At 46.7% G+C, this 26560-nt stretch overlaps 1 protein-coding gene across 4 annotated transcripts in view; it reads left to right on the top strand.

Moving 5' to 3' along the window:
- The window catches only part of SK (small conductance calcium-activated potassium channel), a 202563-nt gene extending 176276 nt beyond the window's left edge, over window positions 1-26287 (top strand). For all 4 annotated transcript variants that reach the window (XM_077654683.1, XM_077654682.1, XM_077654681.1 and 1 more), the window contains 5 exons: window positions 4862-4997; window positions 20828-20938; window positions 22123-22250; window positions 23432-23501; window positions 24980-26287. In XM_077654683.1, the coding sequence (XP_077510809.1) occupies window positions 4862-4997; window positions 20828-20938; window positions 22123-22250; window positions 23432-23501; window positions 24980-25420 (886 nt within the window). In that variant the 3' untranslated portion in view covers window positions 25421-26287. The remainder of the gene's footprint in view (window positions 1-4861; window positions 4998-20827; window positions 20939-22122; window positions 22251-23431; window positions 23502-24979) is intronic.
- Window positions 26288-26560: the final 273 nt, after the last annotated feature.

Here is a 26560-nt window from a genome sequence, read left to right as displayed (position 1 = left end):
ATCGAGCGGATTGACCAAAGTGGTGCCCTTGGCTTTGAGGGAAAAGGAATGAAGCTGTCTTCGGAGCAATAGCGCAAACAGGGCAAGGGACCAAAAACGAGTAGACACACACAGCACTGTGTGTCTACTCGTTCTTGGTCCCTTGTCCTGTTTGCGCTATTGCTCCGAAGTATGAACCAACAAGCCCGAATTTCAACTTTGATGAAGCTGTCGGTCTAGGCTTTGAGGAGATAAGAATGAAGCTGCCTTTGGCTTTGAGAGGATAAGAATGAGGCTGTCTGCCTTTCTCTTGGGGAGATAAGTGAGCACCGTCCGTCCGTCCGTCCGTCTGTCTGTCTGTCTGTCTGTCTGTCTGTCTGTCTGTCTGTCTGTCTGTCTGTCTGTCCGTCTGTCTGTCTGTCTGTCTGTCTGTCTGTCCGTCCGTCCTTCCATCCGTCTGTCTGTCTGTCTGTCTGTCTGTCTGTCTGTCTGTCTGTCTGTCTGTCCGTCCGTCCTTCCATCCGTCTGCCTGTTTGTCTGTCTGTCTGTCTGTCTGTCTGTCTGTCTGTCTGTCTGTCTGTCTGTCTGTCTGTCTGTCTGTCCGTCCGTCCGTCCGTCCGTCCTTCCGTCTGCCTGTTTGTCTGTCTGTCTGTCTGTCTGTCTGTCTGCCTGTCTGTCTGCCTGTCTGTCTGTCTGTCTGTCTGTCTGTCTGTCTGTCTGTCTGTCTGTCTGTCTGTCTGTCTGTCTGTCTGTCTGTCTGTCTGTCTGTCTGTCTGTCCGTCCTTCCGTCTGTCTGTCTGTCTGTCTGTCTGTCTGTCTGTCTGTCCGTCCTTCCGTCTGTCTGTCTGTCTGTCTGTCCGTCCGTCCGTCCGTCCGTCTGTCTGTCTGTCTGTCTTTCCGTCTGTCCGTCTGTCTGTCTGCCTGTCTGTCCGTCCGTCTGTCTGTCTGTCCGTCCGTCCGTCCGTCCGTCCGTCTGTCTGTCTGTCTGTCCGTCTGTCTGTCTGTCTGTCCGTCCGTCCGTCCGTCCGTCTGTCTGTCTGTCTGTCTGTCTGTCTGTCTGTCTGTCTGTCTGTCTGTCACGTAACAGGCAACACAGATAGACTCACTCAAGTACCAGCTCAGAAACTCAGATAACAGCTCAGGAACTCTGTTAACAGAGCGACACTAACCCAACAAAGATGCGACCATCCCATCGACATGCGAATAAAAAAAAAACACTCGTGAAAGAGAGCTGTCGCGCGCGTGTCGCCCTCCAAACAATGGTAGTTTCGCAACGCGAGGGCTTTGCGGACGCGCTGAGTGCCGCTATATTTAACCACATGCCGGTGGTGGCGCAACTTGCTATAGAAAAGGGAGGCTGAAGCTACGTAAGCTGCAGGTGCGCGCGCAATATGAGGGACCGGTGCGCTGTTCTTTTTCTTCTCTACTGTGTAGTCTCTGCACGCGCGGAGCGTCAGTATTGAGATGTAGTTGCTATTTATTCTTTAAGGCCTCGCGCACTGCGGGCGTGTAAACTGTTTGTGTTCTGCGCATGCCTGCGCTGGAAACCACACCTAAGCCTCTTCGATCGGTGTACTGGTAAACAAATCATGGACTGGGGAGCGACAGCTTCGCGCCACCGCTCTACGACACAATTACGAAGCAACTGCGCTAGAAGTAAGAAAAATTGGTAAAGGATTGTGTTTTAAATAGCGCAGCAGAATCCGACAGCTGACAGAAAATAAAAAAAAAATGGTGCCTGGTTCCAACGTCGGCGTGTCAAATACCGGTGACAAAGGCAGGCAAAAACCGTTTGAGGTGGAGAAAAAAGATTTAGAGAGTTTAGAACGCAGACGCTGTTGATGCGATTTTTTCTTTATCTGTCGCTTTATCTCTCAAATCACTCGTTCACTTAATCTCTAATTATAAGCTGTAGGGAGGCGCTCACTGGCACTAACTCTAACCTCTCTCGCTCTCTCTGCCGTGGCAAAAAAAAAGTTTGGCCGCGAAGGACAAGTTCGCCAACCCGGCCGAACTGAGCGGCATTCAGTGGTATAAAAAGGAGCTACAGAACTAGCATGTCCGGACCCTGTAGAGTATCTGTTACGGGTCCAATTGGACTTATTTTTGCAAATGTGGCGGAGAGTTTGAAGGATGCTACACTCCCGCCACCGGTTCGCCCGGTATTGCACTACCTCCGGGATCGGCCTTGTCTTTAGCGCGTCTTTACTATCCTGTCTTTCTATCCCATCTTTCAACTCTCCTACTATCTGCACGTGGTAGTGATTGTGGCTCGGCTTGAGCCAGTGGGCAGGCCTGTGCACTTTCCTTTTCTTTCTTCCTGGCAACAACAGACTAGACTAGACTGGCAGGGTTTCCAACAAGAGCGCTTTTTCTCTTGGCACAAATCTGTGGCACGTAGGTGTCTGCTATCTCAGCTATAGCGTGCACGTGCGCGCATGTCATGGTTGGGCGCGACACCTCGGGTGACATGTGCGTGACTGGGACCAGCGGCGTCGGATATGGCGAATATCCGCACCGATAAGGAATTTCAGAGTCACAAAGGAAAAAAAAAAAAGACATGCCTCACAATCGCGGGTAAGAGCGCTTTTTGTCCCTGCCCGCCACACTGGCGCAGAGCTCTCACGTTCGTTTGATCCTTCCGGACCTCCACCTGACCTGAGACTCCTCTGACATGGTCAAACTAAAAGGCGCGGTTCAGTTACGAGCCGCGCACTACGAAGATAGTTGTATTGGTGACTTTCTTCGCACTAAGTGGTACCAACGGCGCCGTAGCATGCTCTAACCGAGAACGCTGCCATTTATTTGCCCATTTGCTAGAATATTATCACATATCATTATCTTATCATCCGGAATGTTATCATTTTTTTAATCATCTCTTCATTTTACCGTGCCAGTTATATTATGGGCAGGACCCCGTCCCTATTCCGTCAAGATCTCCTCGCCATCGTCTGCATTAAATGACGTAGCCACACAATATGGTCACATGAGCCATATTGTCATTGGCCACGGGGCCTACGAGCCACGTCACGTTGTGAGAACGTCTGCAACTTTTTTTTTCATTTTTATTTCTGTACGCTTTATACCCCTAACTTTGCTTCTAAGTACGTTTCCTGCTAAACTTCTTCTCTGCCTTTATTGTTCCTGACATTAAACTCTGGCACAAAGAAAGGTTTGAAAAGAGAAAAAAAAATCTGCTGTCACTGCCACTGATTGCAATGACTGCCAGCCTTGTGATAGCGAAACAAAGTTTTCATAAATTAACAAATACGCTACGCATAACTTGCCTATAGCTGGGTTTCAAATCCGCTTCGCATAATGGATTAAGATTCATTGTTCATTTCATTTCAAACTAAGGAAAGTTCAACAAACACTACGAATTTTTCTTGTTGTCGCCTAACCCGGCTTATGATGATGAGGCATTTGGATTAATCGCTATAACGGGGAAAATTCTTAAAGTTTAAATGGCTGTAAAATACCTTAAAATGAAAACAGCCGGGTGGTCTATGAATGTACGCTAATCTCTTCAACGGCTCAAATTCTTTTTTGAGCGAAGCAAAGAGGAAGCCGTCACCGGTACTTGACTGTAATCAGCAGGGATCGCATCAATTGCAGCGCACGCGAACCCATCGTAGTCTCAAACGGACGCAAAGCGGTGACACATCCATGCGAACCGGGTGAAGTCGGACGTTTCATAAGCCTCTTGTTTGCAAACGCGAGATCGTTACCTTAGAGCTGCGTTGACGCGAGCAAGTTTACGTAAGGCCTTACGTAAGTGCACCGAGGGTGCAAGGCACGAACGGAGCATACTGTTAGCGCGAGCTCAATGTCTCTGGCGTGCCATGTCGAAATCGTTAGAGCCTTTAATTGAGTACCTGATCGTAATCGAGCTGTTTGCCTACAGGAATGTGTGCATGGTAGACTTACTGAAATATTGAGCACATGAGCATACATACTCGATGCGGGACACTGTACTACGATGTTTGCTAGAGGCTGCATGTAAATCTATATACCGGAGAGAGGTAAGTCGCAGGAGGGAACCCTAGTGACTTCCGTGTAAACATGCATATTTTGCAAAGTATTTTTGTGCAGTGCATAATGGAGTGAGTCCACTATTTTCGTTCTTGAGCATAGCTATTTAACAGCGATTACATGATCGGCTGATGGAATTTGCCTAAATAACCCGGAAAAAAAAGATTGGCTCGAAACAATACCACGTAGCTGTTTTTACCACTACATGTACTAGTTGCCTTACACCTGAGGGTCTTTGCTGTACGTTACGCACTCTCCTTGCATCCTATTTTACGCGCGCACTCATTTTGCTCAATAGTAGATGTATTCTTGATGTCCTATATTCCATTATTCATGAGGGCTCTTGGTTGGACTGATGTCGGCTTGTTTGTCCTTCCGTTCATTCATTTATTCGTTCACGCGCACATTGTGTGTGTGTGTGTGTGTGTGTGTGTGTGTGTGTGTGTGTGTGTGTGTGTGTGTGTGTGTGTGTGTGTGTGTGTGTGTGTGTGTGTGTGTGTGTGTGTGTGTGTGTGTGTGTGTGTGCGTGTGCGTGCGTGCGTGCGTGCGTGCGTGCGTGCGTGCGTGCGTGCGTCTTCCTATCTGCATATCGTACAAGTTTGATCTAACGCTGTCTTATTACCAGCAGCAATTAGCCTTAATATCTCGATTCGGTCTGGCCTCGTGTATAGTGCGCCTACCATTGTTCTTACCGGGGTTCGAATCATTCTGACGACGTGAAAACAAATTAATTGAACTCTAGCATACGTGTCCCTCGGTCCCTCATGCAGTACGCGTCTAGCGCGCCGCATACCTGGCGCCCAGCCGTGCCTAACCGCGTTCTCTCCGCCCTTCCTCTCTCTCCGCGCAGGTACCACGACGAGGAGCATGCAAACTTGCTGAACACCATGTGGTTGACGGCAATCACGTTTCTCTCCGTGGGCTACGGAGACATCGTGCCCAACACGTACTGTGGCAGGGGCATCGCGGTCACCACGGGACTCATGGCAAGTGCATATACCCGCCCTTCCTAATTCGTCACATCCTCTGTGTGAGCCCTCCACGCCATCGCAGTAACGTGAATGCTGCAGATACACCTGCGTGTCTAGGCAGAAAGTAATGTCATTGGTTTAAGGGGGTTATATTTCTCAAATGCCGGCACCGGTACCAACTCTTTCAGCCAGCCACTGATGCTTATTGTTTTTTTCTCTTTCTTGGCTGATTTATCATTAATCTTACCATGTAATTCGTCGTTCAAAGTTGTCATGAAATTAACATGTTGCCAATTACGTACCACTCACCAAACTTAAAATCGTCAAACCCTACTAATCTTTCCGGTGCCTTATGGAGCAGTAATCGAAAACGTATTCATTAAAGTCTTGTCGGGGGACCCAGTGGGAAAGGAGAGCGAAAGGGGGGGGGGGGGGGGGCTGGTGCGGCGTGTAAGACAATCAAAAAGTACGAACCGCTGCCCATTCTCTTCTTTTTGCTCTCTTCAACGCCACCTGCATTACTGAGGTGCGTAGGAAATTTATATGATTACAAGACAAACTGCCACTCTTCGTTGCCAATTCGCAGCGAAGGTGAAATGAAAAATGCCATTTTACGCAGTGGTGCCACTAGTATGTAACTGAAACTCCCGTTGTGTGGCGTTGTTTCCAATGACTAAGTCAATTCTTATTCGCTTTTTAGGTAATAGGCCGGTAGTATTTCTAATATTGATACTTTGACAAAAGTGGTAAGGTTCTTAGTGAGTAAATTAAAGAAAAATTATTGTCAGTAAATAATATTGTATATGAGCTGATATTGCTTTCAATCTCTAGGCTAGTCGACTAATATATTATTTACCAACCAGAAGTGAATTTCGTCCAGAAGTTTTCACAATAAAGCAAGTCAGTCTCCAGACTCACAATTGTGTTGTCGCCGAAAATTGCAACATGCCAAAGTGTTCGCGCTGATAAAAATAAAAGCAGGAGGGTCAGACAGCCTCATTTGGCCGACAGCCCGATATTATCCCTCCAGTGTCATCTATCGGTAGAAAAATAAAGCAGTACCTTGCTATAGCCGCATCAGAGACAGATATCTCAACAAAACACTTCGACATTTCTGAGCCACCATTCCACCCGCTTTCCTTTTTTTTCTCCCAAAGTCCTCATCCGTGTTCTACGCCCGAGTAGCAGCGACTGATATAAATGCGTTTCCGGCCATTCTTTGTTCTGTTCTTGGGAACGTCGCACATCTCTTAGGATCGGGCTGAGGAGTTTTGAAGCCCATGGAGAAACGCTTTGTAGGTTTTGTAACCTGCTGCAAAAACATTGGCAGTCGTTTGAAGCCCTTGTTTCTACCCTGCCCAGAACGGAGAAGAGGGGGGGGGGGGGGGGGTCGAAACAGGGTCATTTCATGAACACATGTGGATCTAGGAGTGCGTAATAAAAAGAAGGGGCCCGAATTAGAGTAGAGAACACCTTGCGAAACAAAACTGCCTTTAACCAAAGCGAGTAAGCGATATGACATGAATACAGCGAAGACTTTATCCTTTCTCTTGTATTCGAACTGCTAATTTTTCTGCAAGGTTAGCGATGCCTTTCTTTTCCTCTTTCCGCAGTAGGTAGATGATGAGATAAGGAAGTTCGCGGGGATAAGATGGCCGCAGCTGGCGCTGCACTTGGTTAATTGAAATGATGTGGGGAAAGTCCTTTGCCCTGCAGTAGGCGTAGTCGGGGTGATGATAATGATGAATACATTTAAATATTTTGACACGCTCATTCTCCTTGGTCATGCTTGAACGGCAAAAGAAAGAAAGGAAGAAGGAAATAAAGGAAGAAAGAGAAAAAGAAAGAAAGGAAGAAGGAAAGAAAGAAAGAAAGGAAGAGAGAGAGAAAGAAAGAAAGGAAGAAAGAAAGAAAGGAAAAGAAAGAAAGGAAGAAGGAAGGAAGGAAAGAAAGAAAGGAAGGAAGAAAAAGATAAAAAGTAAGAGAAAAACAAAGAAAGAAAGAGAAAAAGAAAGAAAGGAAGAAAGAAGGCAAGAGAAAAAGAAAGAAAGAAAGAGAAAAGAAAGGAAGAAAGGGGAGAGAGAGAGAGAGAGAGAGAGAGAGAGAGAGAGAGAGAGAGAGAGAGAGAGAACGAAAGAAAGAATGAAAGGAAGAAAGAGAAAAGAAAGAAAGGAGAGAAAGAAAGAGGAAAAGAAAGAGAAAAAGAAAGGAAGAAGGAAGAAGTAAAGAAAGAGAAAAAGAAAGAAATAAAGAAAGGAAGAAGTAAAGACAAAAAGAAAGAAAGAAAGGAAGGAAGAAAGGAAGAAGGAAAGAAAGAGAAAAGGAAAGAAGTAAAGAGAAAAGGAAAGAAAGGAAGAAAGAAACAGGAAGAAAGAAAGAAAGAAAGAAAGGAAGAAAGAAAGGAAGAAGGAATTGAAGGAAACAAAAAGAAAGAAAGCAAGAAAGAAAGAGAAAAGAAAGAAAAGAGAGAAAGAAAGAGAAAAAGAAAAAGAAAGGAAGAAGTAAAGAAAGAGAAAAAGAAAGAAATAAAGAAAGGAAGAAGTAAAGAAAGAGAAAAAGAAAGAAAGAAAGGAAGAAAGTAAGGAAGAAGGAAAGAAAGAAAGAGAAAAAGAAAGAAATAAAGAGAAAAAGAAAGAAAGGAAGAAAGAAACAGGAAGAAAGAAAGAAAGAACGAAAGAAAGAAAGAAAGAAGGAAGGAAGGAAAGAAAAAGAAAGAAAGAAAGAGTGAATGAAAGGAAGGAAGAGAAAAGAAAGAAAGGAGAGAAAGAAAGAGAAAAAGAAAGAAAGGAAGAAGTAAATAAAGAGAAAAATAAAGAAAGAAAGGAAGAAGGAAAGAAAGAGAAAAATAAAGAAATAAAGAGAAAAAGAAAGAAAGGGAGAAAGAAACAGGAAGAAAGAAAGAACGAAAGAAAGAAAGGAAGAAAGAAAGGAAGAAGGAAGGAAGGAAAGAAAAAGAAAGAAAGAAAGAGTGAATGAAAGGAAGAAAGAGAAAAGAAAGAAAGGAGAGAAAGAAGGAGAAAAAGAAAGGAAGAAGTAAAGAAAGAGAAAAGGAAAGAAATAAAGAAAGGAAGAAGTAAAGAAAGAGAAAAAGAAAGAAAGAAAGAAAGAAGGAAAGAAAGAGAAAAAGAAAGAAAGGAAGAAAGAAACAGGAAGAAAGAAAGGAAGGAAGAAAGAACGAAAGGAAGAAAGAAAGGAAGAAAGAAAGGAAGAAGGAAGGAAGGAAAGAAAAAGAAAGAAAGAAAGAATGAATGAAAGGAAGAAAGAGAAAAGAAAGAAAGGAGAGAAAGAAAGAGGAAAAGAAAGGAAGAAGGAAAGAAAGAGAAAAGGAAAGAAATAAAGAAAGGAAGAAGTAAAGAAAGAGAAAAGGAAAGAAAGAAAGAAAGAAGGAAAGAAAGAGAAAAAGAAAGAAATAAAGAGAAAAAGAAATAAAGGAAGAAAGAAACAGGAAGAAAGAAAGAAAGGAAGGAAGAAAGAAAGAAGGAAGGAAGGAAGGAAGGGAAGAAAAAGAAAGAAAGAAAGAAAGAAAGAAAGAAAGCTCCGTTCCCGACGACGCACAGCGGCCGGAAGGCCTCCGCGGGGCCGCAGCTGCAAAGTGTGTGATCCACGTGGCCGGCCCAGGGCGCGCGTGCGACCCAGTTTTGCAACATTGGATTGCTTCACGAGGCGCTCTTCCCTACCGGATCTCCTTGCTGCTCCTCATCCTTTTCATCCCATATCTTCCCTTCTTCCCATCCCATATCTTCCGCCTTCTGACCCTGGTTTTCACTGGGTTTTGTGAGAAGTGGGAGAGGAACCCATTTCTGACCTCTTCTTCCTTATTAAGGAGCCCCGCGCACCATGTGCTGGAGGACGAGGCCGTCGCTAGACATAAAACAAGCTACAGCCCTGCCGTTCCATCCTGTTCCACTTCTATATCTCTTTTATTATTATTATTCTATCAAGCACTTATTTCCTTCTCGTTTTTCTTTTCAATGTTTCACGTTTTTCTCCTGCAGGCTGAAGAGCCGTTCTGTAAAAGTTGCGTCAGTTTCCTTTTGCACTTGTTTTACGTGGCCTGCAGATTCATTCATTTCTACACGTTACTCTATACCACTGAGTGTCATGCCGCTATTGTCGCTGTTGTTGGTCCTTCAAACTCGGCGTCATTTTCTGCCCGTTTTTTTTTTTCTTTTTCTCTGTCACTCTCTCTTCCTTCTTCACATTCTTTCTTTCAATTTCCTTTTTCTTTCCACCCTTTCGGTGCAGATTAGAGGTAAGCTGGCGTTCTTAAAATCCTCCGCTGTTCTAAGAATTTGCAGCTAAGGAGGGAGTGAGGCAGGGGCGGAGAAGCAGACACACATACGCTATAAAAGCTCGAAAAGGGGACGATGGATTACGAGCCAAGCTATGGAAGTGGAGGCCATGTCCTGAGAGAGAAAGGGAGAGATGCAGCAGAAACTAAGGCAAAGACGCTGAACACGCGGCTTCTGTTTTTATTGTTTTTCCTTGCTTTTTGCCCGCCCTTTCTGCTGCCTGCAAGTATTCGGGGTATGCTAGGCCGGTATGCCGACTACGCGATCTCTCGGCATTATAGGAAGAAGTGAGGACGTCGTTTGAGGGTTGGGTTTTGTGTACGACACTGCGTTGGCCCGAACGACCGTTTCGCGACTTGTCTGCCTTTTGCTTTCCTGTGAGGTACAGAAACAGCTGGGAAAGCAGATAGAAGCAGTCCGTACGCGCTGTTTCGAAATTTTCCTCGTTCGCGCGTGTGTGTGTGGCGAATTCGCAGAACATGGAAGTAAGTATTCGTCGAAGAGGTGAGCACGTTTATTTCAATGACGCAGCTATTTTGTCACGCCTTGCCGTGGTTCGCGTTTTAAAACATGACGCAAAAACGACGCTTGGTTTGGAACGAAGTCGTTTCGTTTTCGTATTGCGCGCAGGTGAGCATTACAAAATACTGTGGTACCCTCGGATTATTCGTGTTTTTAGAGCCGCCGCGGTGGCTCAGTGCTTATGGTGCTCGGCTGCTGGCCCGAAAGACGCGGGTTCGATCCCGGCCGCAGCGGTCGAATTTCGATGGAGGCGAAATTCTAGAGACCCGTGTACTGTGCGATGTCAGTGCACGTTAAAGAACCCCAGCTGGTCGAAATTTCCGGAGCCCTCCACTACGGCGTCCTTCATAGCCTGAGTCGCTTTGGTACGTTATACCCCCATAAACAATAAACCATATTCCGGTTTCTACGGTAATGGAAGAAAATTGCGACGCAGGAGTTGCTTCGATTTTCGGTGCGCATGATAAGATTTCTGAATACAAATTCGATGGCCGTAGGTAAGCCTGGAAGCCGAAAAAATGAGCATTGTCAAAGTTACTAGAAAACTTGAAACACGTTTCGAAATCACTGCATCATTTATTCGTGTTTAAATGAACACGCGTCTTAAGCCCATGCAGACTTTATCATTTTTTTCTGTTAACTTCTTTTTTTGCTGGTCGGAAAGAGTACGCTCCAATGATGAATCTTCCGACGAGGTTGTTGTAACTTAATTAGGGTCGCTACTCATTAGTTAAAGATAAGTTTTGACGTAAATTATTCCTCCTTTTCATGCTGCACGCCAGCGTTGGCTCCTCAAGATTTATTTATGTATTTTTATCTTTTGGGGCGCCTGCCAATTTCTTAGATGGAGTCAAGTTCACGGTATAACAGGGATACTATAACATGCTTCTCGTTCAACTTGCTAGCTATTGCTTCGCCTGCACGTTCCTGCACTTGGAAGGGTCGATCATGCTATGGAGCGAAGCGGAATGGCTATGTATTTTTGTCGCTGCCGACATAGCACGAATGAGGAGGATAAACTGACAGGGTTCAAAAAGGGCGGTCGTCGTATGAAGGTCAACTGCGCTACTATCTGTTTTGTGTTATGAGAGGAAGTTCCGCCCCCAGGATCCATACCTAAATACAAGAAGAAGAAATTGTTTTTTTTTTTTTAGACAGCACCTCTGCCTTTGAGTATGGAGCTTCTCGCATTTAAAAGAACGTTTCTTAATCTAGTGAGAACTGGAAAAAGAATATCTAATTAGGCCCTCAATTTCTGAACATCTAAAATTTTCAAAACTGGTCGAATAGTGAGCTTTAAAGCTCCATTTTTTACACCACTGTAGCTCTTTTACAGAACAGGATATAATAATATTGCGATCCCTTCATTCTGTAGTGCTCTAAGAAGACGATATTGGCATGTTGAATTGGGATTCTACTTTGGGTGTGTTCCAACAGCAAGGCTTCTGTGGAATTTAGGTTAAGAAGGTGACAGTGCGGTTTTTAATATGCCAGTATGTCTTTTTCCTCGCTTTGAACGCTCCAACAGCCGCAGTTTGCAAAATTGTGATGCCTGTTTCTGCACAGGAGTGAGTGAGTGAGTGAGTGAGTGAGTGAGTGAGTGAGTGAGTGAGTGAGTGAGTGAGTGAGTGAGTGAGTGAGTGAGTGAGTGAGTGAGTGAGTGAGTGAGTGAGTGAGTGAGTGAGTGAGTGAGTGAGTGAGTGAGTGAGTGAGTGAGTGAGTGAGTGAGTGAGTGAGTGAGTGAGTGAGTGAGTGAGTGAGTGAGTGAGTGAGTGAGTGAGTGAGTGAGTGAGTGAGTGAGTGAGTGAGTGAGTGAGTGAGTGAGTGAGTGAGTGAGTGAGTGAGTGAGTGAGTGAGTGAGTGAGTGAGGGAGGGAGGGAGAAATACTCGACCCGCTCTGCGCCGTTCTTCAAATTCATGAGCTATTTAAGTGTTTTGCACAGCAGAGACACTCTGGCATGGACATATACCAGAATACCGTACGCCGGCTGCGCACGCGCAGGAGCAGCTGCGCGGCCAGATTGGGAGTGCAGCTGGCGCAGCGCATGCGCACAAGGCATATGGCAATCTAGTGTTCGTTTATGCTATGCTAATACACTCTCTTGCGATTATTTTCGCGACTGAACCAAAAGTACGAGCTGGGTAGGAACTAAGCCAAATGTATCATTTCTCAGGTCACTTGTAATACATGAGACCTCGAAAATTTTAGTAGTAATGAACAACGATGGTTCCTATTTTAATTGGAGGCAAATAATACAGTTCATAAAATAAACAAGCAAATGAGAGTTAGCAGCCACAATTTATGTTTATTGTGCGTCGAAAAGGCAAGAAAGCATGTAGATACTATTTTTTTTTAATGATTAGTAAGGAAGAAAGCGACAGCCTCATAGACGCCGCTTCGAACGACATCTAAGCTTGTATCAAGGCTTTTTTTCTCCTGCAGTCCTATTTCTTTCTTGTCATTCTCTGCAACGAGTGGCCGGTCTTGGTGATGGGAGAGGTGTCGCGCTGTCCGAGATGATTCACGAGCAGAGGAATTCAAATGAAAAATAGTTAGAATGGAATCGGGTTCTCGAATTAGACCTCGCGGAACTGAACACACAATGAGAAAATTTTCCTTCTTCCGAAGCTTCCAGCTTGCCCTGCAATGGTCGAAGCTCACTCTCGACTAATGGGTTTAGATCACTTTCCTGGGCTGCCGAACTCCGGAGGTCGGAAGAAGCGGAACTCGTCTTACCGTCGCCCTGGGTACAATGAGTGGCACTGCGCCCCTATTCCTTAATTTCTCCTCTTTTTTGCTCCAGGTTATTCCTTTGTTTGCCTGGCTTTTTTTTTTCGACGATAACGGAAGAATCGGAAATTTCGGACACCGAATTAAAAGGAAGCCTGCTTCTGCGCGCCCCCAGGCACTTATGCAAGCGCCGAGAAAACGTACTGCAGTCTCGCGCGATCTCCTCGAGAGTTCATTTGCAATAGCTGCTTTTCTTTCCTTCGCCTCTTCACTAATCTTTTTTTTTTCGGTGTGATTATTTCTGGCTGACCCGCGACTGCAAATTATTTCCTCTCCCATTCGTTATTCTTCATCCCCCAGCCGACCCCGGCCACCGCCTGGAAGCACATCGCTCGTTCCCTACGACAGAGGGCAGCAGCAACAGCCAACGCTAACGACGTTTGTTCCGTGTGGCGTTTGGTGATGTTTTTTTTTTCTTTCTCGCGTCGCGCCACGCGAAACAGCTCCCGGCGCGGCGACTTGTGTCGTCCCGGGACTCTATCGCATTAGCGACGAGACACAACCGTCCCTCCCCCCCTCTCCGTCTCCCCTTCTTCCCCTCATCTTTTCTCGAGCCGTGAACCAGCGAGCGACGTTACCACGGAGAATATCGCTGCTTCAAGAATATACTCTCGCCACCCTTGCATAATATCGGCTCCTCATTCTTCCTCCGCTCTGCGCACATAAGAGAATTAGCGGTGCCCAGTGTCTCTACTCTGACGCCTCCTCCAGTCTCCACCACCACTCCCTTCCCTATTTTTTTCTTCTATACGCGGCCGCTAGCTGGCGCTTCCGTCTCCGCGGCGGCGTCGGCTGCCTCATTTACTTAGCGACGACGGCAACGGCTGCACTGTCGCCTCTGTGCCGCCTCCTGATTCTAGCCGACGAGCAACTAGATCTACTCTCGCTTCATTGACGACACCGCATTTCTTTTCGGCCGCTCGACTTCGTCTTCAACTTTTTTTTCTTTTTCTATCTATATCGGCGACGTGTGCTTGCCGGCCTCCGCATGATTTCCCTAAAGATTCCCCCGATCTATGCGCGCTGCTGTTCCCGCTTTCCATGTCTTTTTCTTCCTTTATTTCTTTCTTCGATCTGCTTCTTCTACTTATTACGCGAGAGACCAAGCCTGCTCGGCTAATTAGCGTGTTCCTTGTTCCGCTGCGGCCCGAGTAAGAGGGCATGTAAGATTGACAAAAGGAACCAGATGAGGAAAGTCTGGGAATTGCGGGAGGAGGGAAGAGAGAACAAAGCGCGTTGTCATTCGACTGAAACATTTCTTTATATCTCACTTCCCCTTAAGACGCTGACGCATATAATTTAAGCTTACCCCGGACGACTCTCGGCAGAACACTATTGTCGCACCACGTCGGGCGCTAACGTTAACGGTCTATATATAATTGGTTTTTTTGGTGGAAAGGAAATGGCGCAGTATGTCTCATATATCGTTGGACACCTGAACCGCGCAGTTAGGGAAGGGATAAAGGAGGGAGCGAAAGAAGAAAGGAAGAATAGGTGCCGTAGTGGAGGGCTCCGGAATAATTTCGACCACCTGGGGATCTTTAACGTGCACTGACATCGCACAGCACACGGGCGCCTTAGCGTTTTTCCTCCAAAAAAACGCAGCCGCCGCGGTCGGGATCAAACCCGGGAACTCCGGATCAACGGTCTCGAGAAATTGGTTTTTGGATTGTGCGCCCCAGGCTTGCCTCTGCTGGTAACGAGACGACCAAAGAGCGATTCAGCGAAGTGCACCGAAGAACTCGAGCGGTAATATGTACTGAAAGTACAGCATACACAACGCGAAAGACGGGACACAAAATAGCACTTAAGGCATGCTAGAGCTATGCAAACGCTGCCCAGAAAAAGCACAGTCCAAACAAAAATTTTGCTTGTTTGTATGTAGACTACGTGAGTCATATTTTGATAGACAAATGCGAGACTGACATGATCTGAACATTAGTAGGCTCAGCGACTGTATCCGGGGCTGTACCTTATTGACGTCTAGCCTCCAGATAACTTGAACCAAAATCAATGTGTAATGCTCCCCCGAGACTATGTTCGAAGAAGAAAGGAATATATCAACACTTTATCATTCCAATGCTGCTGTATAAGTGTACTGCGCAGCATAGTCTGCGCTGTTCGCAGCGCCGCTGCTTCCACTTGTAGTTTGCTTTTCCTTGTCTCTTTCAGTCATGTTATGTTATGTATGTTATGTTATGTTGTGTTATGATGTGTTGTGTTATGTTGTGTTATGTTATGTTAAACGTGAAGAAGCTGCACGTGCGTTATGAGGGGTGTCATACTGCTCTGATTATCATGTACAGGACTCACTGCGCGAATGTCAACATTTCTCGTTTCTGTTCAAAAATGATTACCGAATTCTCACACTGTTACCGCTGTTTACAGCAAACTTATTCCAACAAATTCATATTATCGGCTGACAGAAAGGCCGGCACAGTACTGTAAGATCATCCAGTCAAGATCACAATTTCAGAGGGCACACTGCTAGATGAGCAGGCGTTGGAAGGAGTAGAAACTTTGCTGTGAATTGTTCGTATGCGTTCGTATCAGTACATGTGCGCAGCTTTTTCACATTTAGGCGCCCACAAATAAGCCTTGTATTTCGAATTTTATTCGTTATGTAGGAACCAATACAGTACATATCACATCGTATTCATATTTTCCGGAAAAATCTGACTCTCTTGCTGATCTGCAATGTAGCGGTTAGCAAGAACAAAAAAGCTGGAACTTTTCTCTCGCATTTTCATTGTATTGGCATTGGTTGGTTGGTTAACGGGAGATGACGAAGTAAATGTTGACCGACACGGAATATGTGTATGTAACCAGGGAAGAGGCAGCCTGTCCTAAAATCGGTCAGCCTATTGTTATCTGCAGTGACGGCTCGACTAACTTCGTGGGGCAGGCAAGGGTAAACACACGAGTTCGTCCCATGAAGACATGATTTCGTCGCATCGTGGTGACAGTGCCGCTGGACGAGACATCGCAGACTCTGCGACGAAGATAAAACTAACGCCATGCTTCCGCTTACACTCGCTTTTTCAGTTGCTGGTTTGGTCTCCTGACTTCACTTAATCTGATCTAACGCGGGAAGGATTTCTGGTTGTTTTATCGAATTCCGTCCCTTTTCAGGATCGGACCGCCAAAATGTTTTCATGTAAGATTCGAGTTCGCGGACAATCTATTCGTGCATGTACACTGAACTGCCTCGTCAGCTGTCTTCTCTTTGTGCGTAATTTTACTTATTGGGCTTCTTTTAACTTATCGCATTTACCGCTCTTTTTCAAAAAAAAAAGTCAGCCTAAGCTATTATCAGAGGCGCTGTATTCGGATAGCTATCGTCATTCAGACCATATTCCTTTGGAATTTCTATGCTACCCACTTCTGACTATGCTACCCACTTCGATAACATTAGGAGTGCCGTGAAAGCGAAAACTGGCGTTGGAGACAGCGTTGACTTCTGTGTGAAGCCTCCACCTGGCAACCGGGGCAGGTGTACGGTGGTGTTTGGGAGCCATTTTCCTCTGTCCACCTGCCACCTGCCAACAGTCCCTCTTCCCCTCGCCACTTGTAGGGGAGAGAAGGGGGACTAAGAAGGATTAAGCAAAAATGAATTAAAGAAGCGATTACGAATATAGGAATAAGAAAAGAATGAGAATAGAATCAAAATTGGAATAGAATTACACCTGGAATACACGTAGAATCGAATCAGAATTGAAATGGACTGGTGAGTAAAAGAAAAATGCTATCACATTTTCTCCGCATAAACCCAATTTGCCGCCCCTATTTTTTTTTTTCGAAGCACTTGTCCCAAGTGCCAATACAAACTTTTCTAATGACGGGTGTTCACTGTGCCTCCTCGATAATTAGGCTATTTTCTTGAGCTGGTTAGGTAAAGCGCTCGTTTTTGCAGTCAGTCATCTCTCCTGCTTTCGTAGGAGCTCCTCGGTACCTTTCCATCCTAGGCTTGGTTTCCGACGCTATCTCGCTCCCTGCTTCTTGCGGCATTTTTTTTTCTCGTGACATATCTCAAGAAAAAAGTTTGACAAATGTCAGTGAGGCCACTTGTATCAGCCACAGGTTGCAATGGGACCCGCTTCAAGACTGACCACTGTGCATTTAATTCTCCACGTACACCGAACTTGCTGCACTCCACGTTTTTTATTGGCGGCGAACTCTTGGAGCGACGTTTACAATTCGAGTGGAGAGATTTCGAGACCCTCTGGTCGTGTCGCCGGCCGCCAGGCGCCATAAAACATATGCCGGTCATGTCCTCTTGCAGCCGGACCATGTAGCAACCCTCGCCAGCTCGCTGCAAGCTTTCACGTGCGTAGGCCCCGTATACATACACTCTGTTTCCGTGGGACTAAACTGTCGAGTCCGACGGCAAAGTAAAAACTTTTTATCGACTATAAACGCCGCTCCGTGCCCCCCTTTATTTATGGCGTGTCGCAAGGAAGCTGTGGAAACTCGTAAGAGCTGTCGCGCGTCTTTCTGAGGCTGCTCTGTGTACAAGTGACGTCGTTCGCTCGGCTCCAATCTTTAAGTGTGTACGTCTGTGTCGAGTGGAGCTCTATGGGTCTCTCTCATACGGGGCCGTGGGTGCGTCGTTCGCCAGAATGAGTCATATCGTAAGCAGCTGTTCTCAGGGACGGGTTTGAATTTTTGTGCTGACGGTCACACCGACCCGGCGGTCAACGTCCCTTGGATGCCTGGTGCTTGTGACGTGCGTTCATCTTTATCCCGCCCGCAAAATACCGCTTGTTATTCTTGGCAAGTCATAGCTGGCACTATTCCGGGCTAGTCATCCACTGCGTCTTTCACAACACTGTCAGTTGTTGTGTGAAGAACCACGCATTCGCAAGAGAACGGAGCTACTGAAAGAGGGCGCTTCTGTCTACAGCGGTGCTCCTCTACGCAAAAAGCTGAGAGGACGACGTTGACGACGTTCATGTGTTCGTATGTAATGAAAACGAGTTGAGCATTCTCTCGGGCAACCGAGTGGGTTGCGTTATAGACAGATGCAGTACAGACATTCCTGCAGGGTATCTTTTATGAGAGGCGTCATTCGGCTCGGTTGGAATTCTCGAATGACGCCGAGGCATCGGTGCTTGGTAATAAATACCCAGAGCCACCACGTCAGCCATGCAGGCGTAACGATTGCAAACGCGCCACTGCAATCCTCGGTCAGGCCCTAAATGGATCGATTCGCATCCTCTTTGAACGGCCAAATAATTCTGTGCAGCACGAGCGAATGATGAGGGTGTGCAAAGCCATATTCGAAAGACCTGCAACGGGGCTGCCGACTATCACGGAATTAATTCGGGCTGCACGTGAACTATGAAGGCGTATATAGCATACTAAACTACATTTGTCGAACAACTTCCAGAGCAGGCTCTGATAACGGACCACTTTATTAGCCGGGGGGTAATTTCCCGTTTTCAGGTCTGGGGTGGTTATTCTGGTGCAAAAAATACACGCACGGGAAGTCAAGAAACTTTTTCCTCCCTTACCTCCTTCTTTTCCACGTTTCTGTCATCTCGGAGAGTTGGGCTGCTCCATCACTGGATCTTCGCGCCGTTCCCTGGTCTCACCTAACGGCTCACATCGCCCACGCGTTAGGTTACCAATGCTACTGGACCCTCTCATGCTCACGTGTGACCCACTAGCTCACCTGCGCTTCACAGCAAGGATGTGGATTGTGCAATAAAATGTTACACTCGCTCATTTATCGGACAGTGAAGCAAGGCGACGTATCTCTGCATTGTTTAAATGTCTTCCATCGCTTCAGAGTTCCCGGCTCACTGCTGCTGGTATCATCATCGTGAAGTGTCACTTGGGATCTTTCGATGTATGTATTTTTACGCTTTTGAGTTGCCGGCTAAAGAAGAGTGCAGTTTTGCTTGAAGTTTCTTCCAACAAAAAAAAAACTTCTACACGTTACAGCTCCTCGGACCCATGTAAAATGCACATATCACGAATATCCTATAATTCGTGCAATCTTCGGCTGATGGACCACATCGTGGCACAACTACATGGATCGAAAGACAGGTTTATGAAAAAATAAATATAAATAAAAACCATGAATAATCTAAGGGAACGGATTGCCGCGTAGCTATCCCGCATCGCTGGCGAGCAACACATGCTCTTTGAATTATTAAATCAGCTGACCTCGCAAATGACCGGGCCCATTCGCGTATTCCTTTCTACGCCTGTGTGGGTGTCTCTACGGTGCTGCGTTTCGCAGTGGAGATCCCGCGGGCTGCGCCGTCCTCTTTCGAAAGGGCGAAAGAAGCCACGTTTCTCACAAGCTGGTGTTTTCCTTGCAGCTCGCTTCCATGAAGATATTGCGAATGGGCAGGGTGCATGCGCTACCATTGCGATAAACGGGGCGGGAGTAACGCTCGCATCATTCGTCTTCTGTCCATCCCATGTCTTGTTTTACCCCGCGCTTTCCATTTGTCAACACTTATTTTGTTTAGATGCGATTCGAAGAGAAGCGGGCACCGCAAGTCGGAGCCGTCTACTACGTCTTTGTAGTAAGGCGAATGCGTAGTGAAAAATGAATATGTGTGAAAATAAATGTTACCACAATTCTTGGAGGAAGAAATCTGGCGCCATCGAGTCCTCCCTCGCAAAACCAAGACTCCGCGCATAATGTGCATGCCACGCATTTGTCGCACAAGGGATAGAGCCATGGCATATACAGGGTACCTAAGACTTTGCACATTTTTTTAAATAGACTTCTTGAGTTAGAAGAGCGCTTTTTTCGGCGTAGCATTGTCAGCGGTGTAGTGCATTAGAACACAGCCAAGACGTGCTGACTAGCAGGCTGTTTAACTAATGTTGAATAGTGAACTTTTTAATTTTTACCTTTAGGCTTCTTAATTATTGAAAGACATATAGCCCACCGTATGTAATATCCATATCTGTTTCTTTAGAATTTCGAAAACGCGGTTACCCTCGGCGCTGTGGCCCAACAAATTTTCGCTGTGTCAACAAGTTACGTTCACTGGAGAGGTTGCTTTGCCTGCAAGCTTCTCGAAAGCACATGTACTTTGGCGCGATGTAGGTGAGCTACACGCCTCTCAGTAATTAAGGAGCCGAACAGTAATAGTTAAAAAGTTTACTCAATATTAGCTAACCAGTCTGCTATTTAGCACGTCTTAGTCGCATTCTGTTGTACCAAACCGATGACAATGCTATGACGAAAAAAAAACGCTCTCCTAACTCAGAAACCCTTTTTTTTTAATTGTGTAAAGTCTAAGGTGAAACACCCGTATAGATGTGCTTATCATGCCTACACTCGGATACACCTTAAGTCTGCAGTGAAGCTCCGCCCATATTTAGGACCGGCGCACAGAATTCCTCCACGAGAAAAAAGTAGTCCGTTGTTGAAGCTTCTCTTGTCACCTAAACAAGACGCTAATCACGAGAAGAAATTATGAGCTCTAGAATTTAGATGCCCGCCTGTTTAATATAGCCAAACGTTAAAAAGTTGATTTCGTCTACAGTTGTGATTGGCCGGCACAGTGACACAGGACGCCCCGGATCGACCGTGGCCTAGTGTTACCACCTACTTGTTTTCATAAGTTTTATCCTATAAGCACGCAGGTTAATGCACAAGCTAAATCCTATTCATGATCACGAAAAGTTCTCAGTACCCCTGCAGTCACATACACCAAAATTCAGCAGAATGTCGCTACCTTCTCAGTATAATAATAATAATAATAATAATAATAATAATAATAATAATAATAATAATAATAATAATAATTGGTTTTGAGGGAAATGAAATGGCGCAGTATCTGTCTCATATCGGCGGACGCCTGAACCGCGCCGTAAGGGAGGGGATAAAGGAGGGAGTGAAAGAAGAAAGGAAGAAAGAGGTGCCGTAGTGGAGGGCTCCGGAATAATTTCGACAACCTGGGGATCTTTAACGTGCACTGACATCGCGCAGCACACAGGCGCCTCAGCGTTTTTCCTGCATAAAAACGCAGCCGCCATGGTCGGGTTCGAACCCGGGAACTCCGGATCAGTATACTCGGGTCTTACTTTCGGTACTCTCGGCGCGGGCATGTTCTGAAGCCGTAGACGTACACAAGGCGTCAGTCATAGTTCTGCGTGTGGCACCAGCACGTGTCGTAAAAAAATCAAGGGCAGTATAAGCAATGCAACGCCTGGTGTTTGCTTGTTTTTTCACCGCCTGTTGTTTGTGTGTCTTCCCGGGCCGTTCGCAGGGGGCCGGTTGTACAGCCCTGGTTGTTGCTGTGATAGCGCGCAAGCTGGAGCTCACACGAGCCGAGAAGCACGTCCACAATTTTATGATGGACACTCAGCTGACGAAAAGGGTGAGTTTGCCCGCGCGCTTTTTTTCCCCGCGCTTTCTTTATCGCGCGCAATTTCTCTACGTTTTTTGATCTCGCGTTTGAAATACAGTGTGCCAAGCGTGACTGTTGAATCGTAAATTCTCGAAAGTGCTTGCGGGAAGCGTGTACTCGTCGGGCGCCATCGTAAAAACTGGAGAAAACTGCCGCTCTTTCAGCAGCGTGCAAAATGCTAGGGGACAAGCAGTTCTAGCATAGAATGCAGAGAGAATTTTAGGCGTTAAATCGTGACCTTGTTCTACTAAAAATATCAACAAATGCCAAGAGCGGAATATAACTAATAGTATATTGGACGGGGTAGGAAATTTTCTCAGCTGTTTCCCAGAAGTCGCAGATAATTTGCTTAGTGTTTTATCTGCGCTAAGCTTTTGGGCTTGTTTTTTTTTCATATGCTATAACTTTTTGTTAAGAAGTTAAAATGATATGCATTTGCACCTTTGCAGCGCAGGCAGATTAATCCCCATTTCGTAAGCATTGTAGCCCTTAAAATGCTGTTAGCAAGGTCCTTCATGTACATTTCTGGCTATTTTTTGTGTCTTCCTCTCTTCATTATGAAAGTTGTTTTGAAACACTTCTTTCCCAGTTTCCAAATCTGATTTCATCTGCTACTAGTTACTTAAAAGGTCATAGACGCTATCTGTTCATTCCTCCTGCTCATGTAAGAGAATGTTATCTTACATGTGGAAATGACTGTCATAGCTGAAATCGAAAAGAATAAATGGCCTTGAGCTAAATATATGATGCGAAAAGTACATAATCGATAGCCTGCTGTGGCAAAAGGGAAGAGTTTATGCGACGGAAAATGTGGATGAGTTGGCATAGTAAAGAGGGCACAGGTCAGGGATATTTGGGGATCATTGGGAGAGTACTTTATCCCACAGAGGAGAAAGATGCTGCTTAACTATGGTTATGCTCGTCCAGTCAGCAACAGTGTACCCCATCTGTTCACGTAAAATGTAGCCAGCATCGTTCCTTACTTCCTTCAGGTTTTGCGGTGATTCAGCGCTACTGATCGCGTACGCAAGAATTCTTTACTTCACTTCTCACGAGAAGTCAAATGCGGGCTGTTGATACACCGTTGCACAATTTTGCCTGCCTTTTCCCGGTCACATACTTCACTTGCTTTATTTTTATTTTTTCCCCTTCAGCTGAAAAACGCTGCGGCCAACGTTCTACGGGAGACGTGGCTCATCTACAAAAACACTAGGCTTGTGAAACGTGTGAACCCTTCCAAAGTGAGAGCGCACCAGCGCAAATTCCTCCTCGCAATTTACAGGTGAGAGGCGCAGTTCCTCCTCTAACGCATTCGCGCCACGCGTCGATCTTTGCTACGTTATAGTGTTCACAGTTATCGCGACTTTCTTTTGCACTGCGTCTCCGTTCAGTGCTCGATTTCCAAAGCGCTTATCACGTCTAGGCTCAGCTATGGTGCCGCGCGAATAAAAAGACAACGGCTCAGAGCTATGGTAGCAGCGTGGGATTGCGAAACCTGCTCCAATGGGTGTACCACTCTTTGTGCAAGCAAATGGCGTGTCTTTTTTTACGTTCTCACGTCCAGCTCCTTTCACAAAAACAGCGGGGAATAGGCGGCTCCTTATCTCCCGACACGAATAACTCTTGAAACCTTATCTACTGAGCCTGTCTTTTTCTTCCCACTTTCTTCTGTGATTGTTGTGTCAGGCGCTTTCTTGGCGGTAAACTGCGGCGCTTTTGGAGTCAGCGTCGTTCAGTTGTTGTTGTTGTCGTCGTCGTCGTTGTTGTCCTCAATAGGATAATGGCGCATACCCAATGCGGGAGATCGGCCAAGACACAGGCCGCGACTGACAGGTGCTCAAAAGGCTAAAAGAATTAATAAAATAAAATAAAAAATAAGAATGCAGATTTGTTGTAGCCAAATAATGTATTTCTCTTTTACTTACTGCTCAAAAAATCCAACGTTGCCCAGGCGTCACGCGACCAAGTAAAAGCTACAGGTTTGTTTCCCTACCGTGGAGGAAAGGGAATGGGGAATGTGAAGGTTGAACAATGAAAGAGAGGTGAGTTAAAATAAAGCATGTCAAATAAGGACATGCGTGCGGAAAAGTCAGGAGCCTATAGCGCAGACATGACGCCCTGGCCCGCCTGGCACTCCTTCGGGCCTGGCGGTCACTGTGCCAGGACCTTCATCTCCATCAGCTGGCGAAGGATGGGCTCTCGAAAATGTGTCACTTGTAGTCGTGCGACGCTGTACAACTATCCGTGAATTCCAGTTTTTCGCCGAAAAGTCTGACAGTTTCTTTTAATTTTTATGCTCATTCTTTTTGCGATCGGATAAAGTTAAGTGAACTAGCGGTGAGACCTCACATCGGCCTGTGGGTGAGAGCAAACTGTGCTCAGTTGCACCTGTTCTTGTTTTCGCCGTTGTTGTTGTTGTTTGTGTCTGGGATTTAGACAGTTTTCTTTCTCTTCTCGCTGCAGCCTCAGAAAGGTTAAAATGGACCAAAGGAAGCTTATGGACAACGCAAACACAATTACGGACATGGCGAAGGTAAGGCTTCCTTTCGTGGACCTTTCGCGACGCCCTCGAAACGATATTTTTTTCTTGCACTATTGCCGTTATGTAACTGGCACAATTTTACGTCTTAAATCTTGTCCAGTGAATAAATTTGGGCAGACATAACGTGTCGAGGAAACTGAAACAAAGAAACGTGAACTACGCTGCAGAAAAGCTCACGATAAAGAAGAAAGCCATGTCAATGGACGAACTCAGTTTGCGCTAGCATTGAAGAAATTATAATTTCTGTCGCACTCATTAAAGGCTGCTTATTTATCTTAAAGCGAACGGTGTGGTACTCGAGAACATGCGTCACAATCATCAGTTGAGCGATTACACTATCTTGTTAATTGTTTTTTTACAAGTAGCTACAACGTTCCCACAGGCGTGAAGCGGCCTGTTAACTGTGTTTGCATTTCCTATGCTTTTTGTCATTTGGAATCTTTTGGAGTGGCCAATACCTTTTGCATATGCATTATTTTCTGTTTTTGCTCCGGTTGCGGACGTACTATTGATTGATTTCGCACGCAAGTGTGGCCTAACGGGTTTTTCCTAATAGTTCGAGGTGTGCTTTTGTAGGTGCATGTATTCTGTTGATCATATGTTCTCATCATTAGCATTCGATGCTTTTGGAATAGCTGATCCTTAGGCCGGGTTTGTTTTATATCTTCATCGGTTACGCAAAGAAAACAATACGCTTAGCACCTAAGGGAGGCAAACTGCCGTATTTTGTCAAGATTCTTTTTCCGTCCAGTTCTCTCGCCTCACTGTTGACCGGTCAGGGCCGGAGACCGGCATTGTTTGCTAACATGAACACTGACATCACTGGCTGCAGCACTAAATGAGTGCACAGTGCGACCCTATGAATATTATTTTGTAATTATTCTTATTTCTGGTGCATTCTTTGTGACTGGTGAGTCCTGCATTTGTTGCCAGGGACAGCGCCACACAACGCTAGCTAGTTACCAACCTTAACGTCAACGGTAGTAGCGATAAACGACGAAGGAGCCTAATAAAGGATACGGAAAATAATCACTGCAAAATACGGCTTCGACTGCGCTAAAGTGCATTTTATTAACAAAACATTTCTTTTCATTTCTCCCTCTCAATTTTCCCTACCAAAACTTCACCCGGCTACCTTGGCGTCCGTCTTCGGCTACAACTCCTTGAAAACCTTTCTGGTGGCGTCGTCATCGTCACCTCACCCGCTCTACAACTACCTCTCACCATCTCGTTTAATTTCGATGGTGGCCTGTGAACGGCAAAATCGTCGCAAACCCACCGGGGCCCATGGCGGGCATCTCTCGGCCGTGTCCCCAACACCCTGGTCATCTGGTTGGCCCTGGACCCCTGTGACCATCGGCCCCATCGTGTGATGCCGTTTTGTCGACGTCCCCGGCTGCAACGCGCCCGCCGCGACTCTTCACAATCTCGCCCACCCGACGTGCTGGTGTGACGGCCGGTGGCGACAGACCCAGAATTCCGTGTACGAGATGGTGTCGGACATGAACGCGCGCCAGGAGCTGTTCGACGAGCGGCTGGCGTCCCTCGAGGAGCGGCTGGCCGCCATCCACGAGCAGCTCGAGGCGCTGCCGGAGGCCGTGGCGCGCTCGTGCGGGGCCTACGTCCTGCAGCAGCCACAGCCGCCGGCGTCCAGCCAGTCCTATCCGCCGGGCTCGATGCCGGAGTGCGCCGTGCTGGGGGGGCCGCAGCAGCAGCCGCTGCCGCCGCAGCCGCAGCAGCCGCCGCTCCAGCCCCGGCACACGCACCTGCACCCGGACGACGCGGCCTCGCTCAGCAGCCGGCCCAGCTGGTCCACTGTCAACCTTTCCGGGGGAGGAGGTGCGGGTACGGGAAGGATGGGCGTCCTCCAACCGCCTATGGTGGCCCGCTCGGGTTCCACCGAGAACTGACAGGACCGCCGTCAGTGGAGCCTCCCGCTCGGCCGGCAGCAGCCACGCACCAGCACCGCGGAGGATGACGAGGCAGCACCTCTGCTGCCGCCGCCGTCGTCTCCACTTCAGCAGCAGCGGCTCATTCCACAGCCGCTTCGACCGACGGCCGTCGGCTCCTGCGTTGACCCGTTGGCCCTGCGCTGTTCCGCGCGCCGTTGCCACGATGGCGGCGGCCTGCGGCGCTGGCCAGCTTAGGGCCTCCGGCTCGGCTTCCCCTGCGTGACTCGAGCGCTCCTTCGTTTTTAAGTTTATGCGCAGTCGCTTAGCTCGCTCGCTTGGCTGGCGCCGGGGCTGCGTGGGACCGCTCTGGGGTGCTGCGTTTTGTCTTTGACCTGGCAATTTCAGAGTGCTCCACGGCTTTTTCTTTTTTTTTTGTCACGCCGGCCATTTCTTAGTGGAAAAACAGTGTGTTTTTTTCACATACATAACGCACATAACGGGCGAAAGCTCTTCAGTCAGGTTTTTGTCCACTGATTTGCTCTATCCGGCGAAAAGCAAGCCTCAGGGGAGATGGCTTTGGCCGACAGGTGTCACGTGTACACATGGTACACAACCCGATGGATATCGAATGCCGGAACGACCAGTTGATGAATATGTGCGACATGTGTTTGCCTCGAAGAACACCCTGCAGTAAGCTGCACTTGGTAGGGAACGTCATGTTTAATTTAGCTCTGGCCGAAGTTTCAATGTAACTACGTCTTCCAGGTTTCACTGGTCGTGTAACAAGACAAACCGTGAGCTTCCGCAAACTTAACCACTACTTCAGAAGCGCTTCCTTCGCTAAATAAAAGGTGCAAGACAAGACTGCTAGTGAATGCGCCTGTGGAGAATACCTCGTTAATCTTTTACATGATCAAGCGCTGCGTTCGCTAAGCGTACCTCTTGACTCAGTGACCAAACGCAAGAGGGAAAAGACACGCCAAATGCGACCGCTCTTTTATTCACCCGCTGCAGTCTGTTGCACAGCAGTATTTCTGGATATAATTCACTCGTTTAATGTGCTGTCTAAAGAAGAAACCTATTTTATTTACTCAGATTTGCAAAAGACCTCAAACCAGTCGCGACACCTCCTCAACAGCCGACATGTTGCCACGTACA

This window comes from Amblyomma americanum, chromosome 2 (assembly GCF_052857255.1).
Source record: "Amblyomma americanum isolate KBUSLIRL-KWMA chromosome 2, ASM5285725v1, whole genome shotgun sequence".
NCBI lineage: Eukaryota > Metazoa > Arthropoda > Arachnida > Ixodida > Ixodidae > Amblyomma > Amblyomma americanum.
Note: the sequence above shows the minus strand (reverse complement) of the source record. Positions and strands in the feature narration are given on the sequence as shown.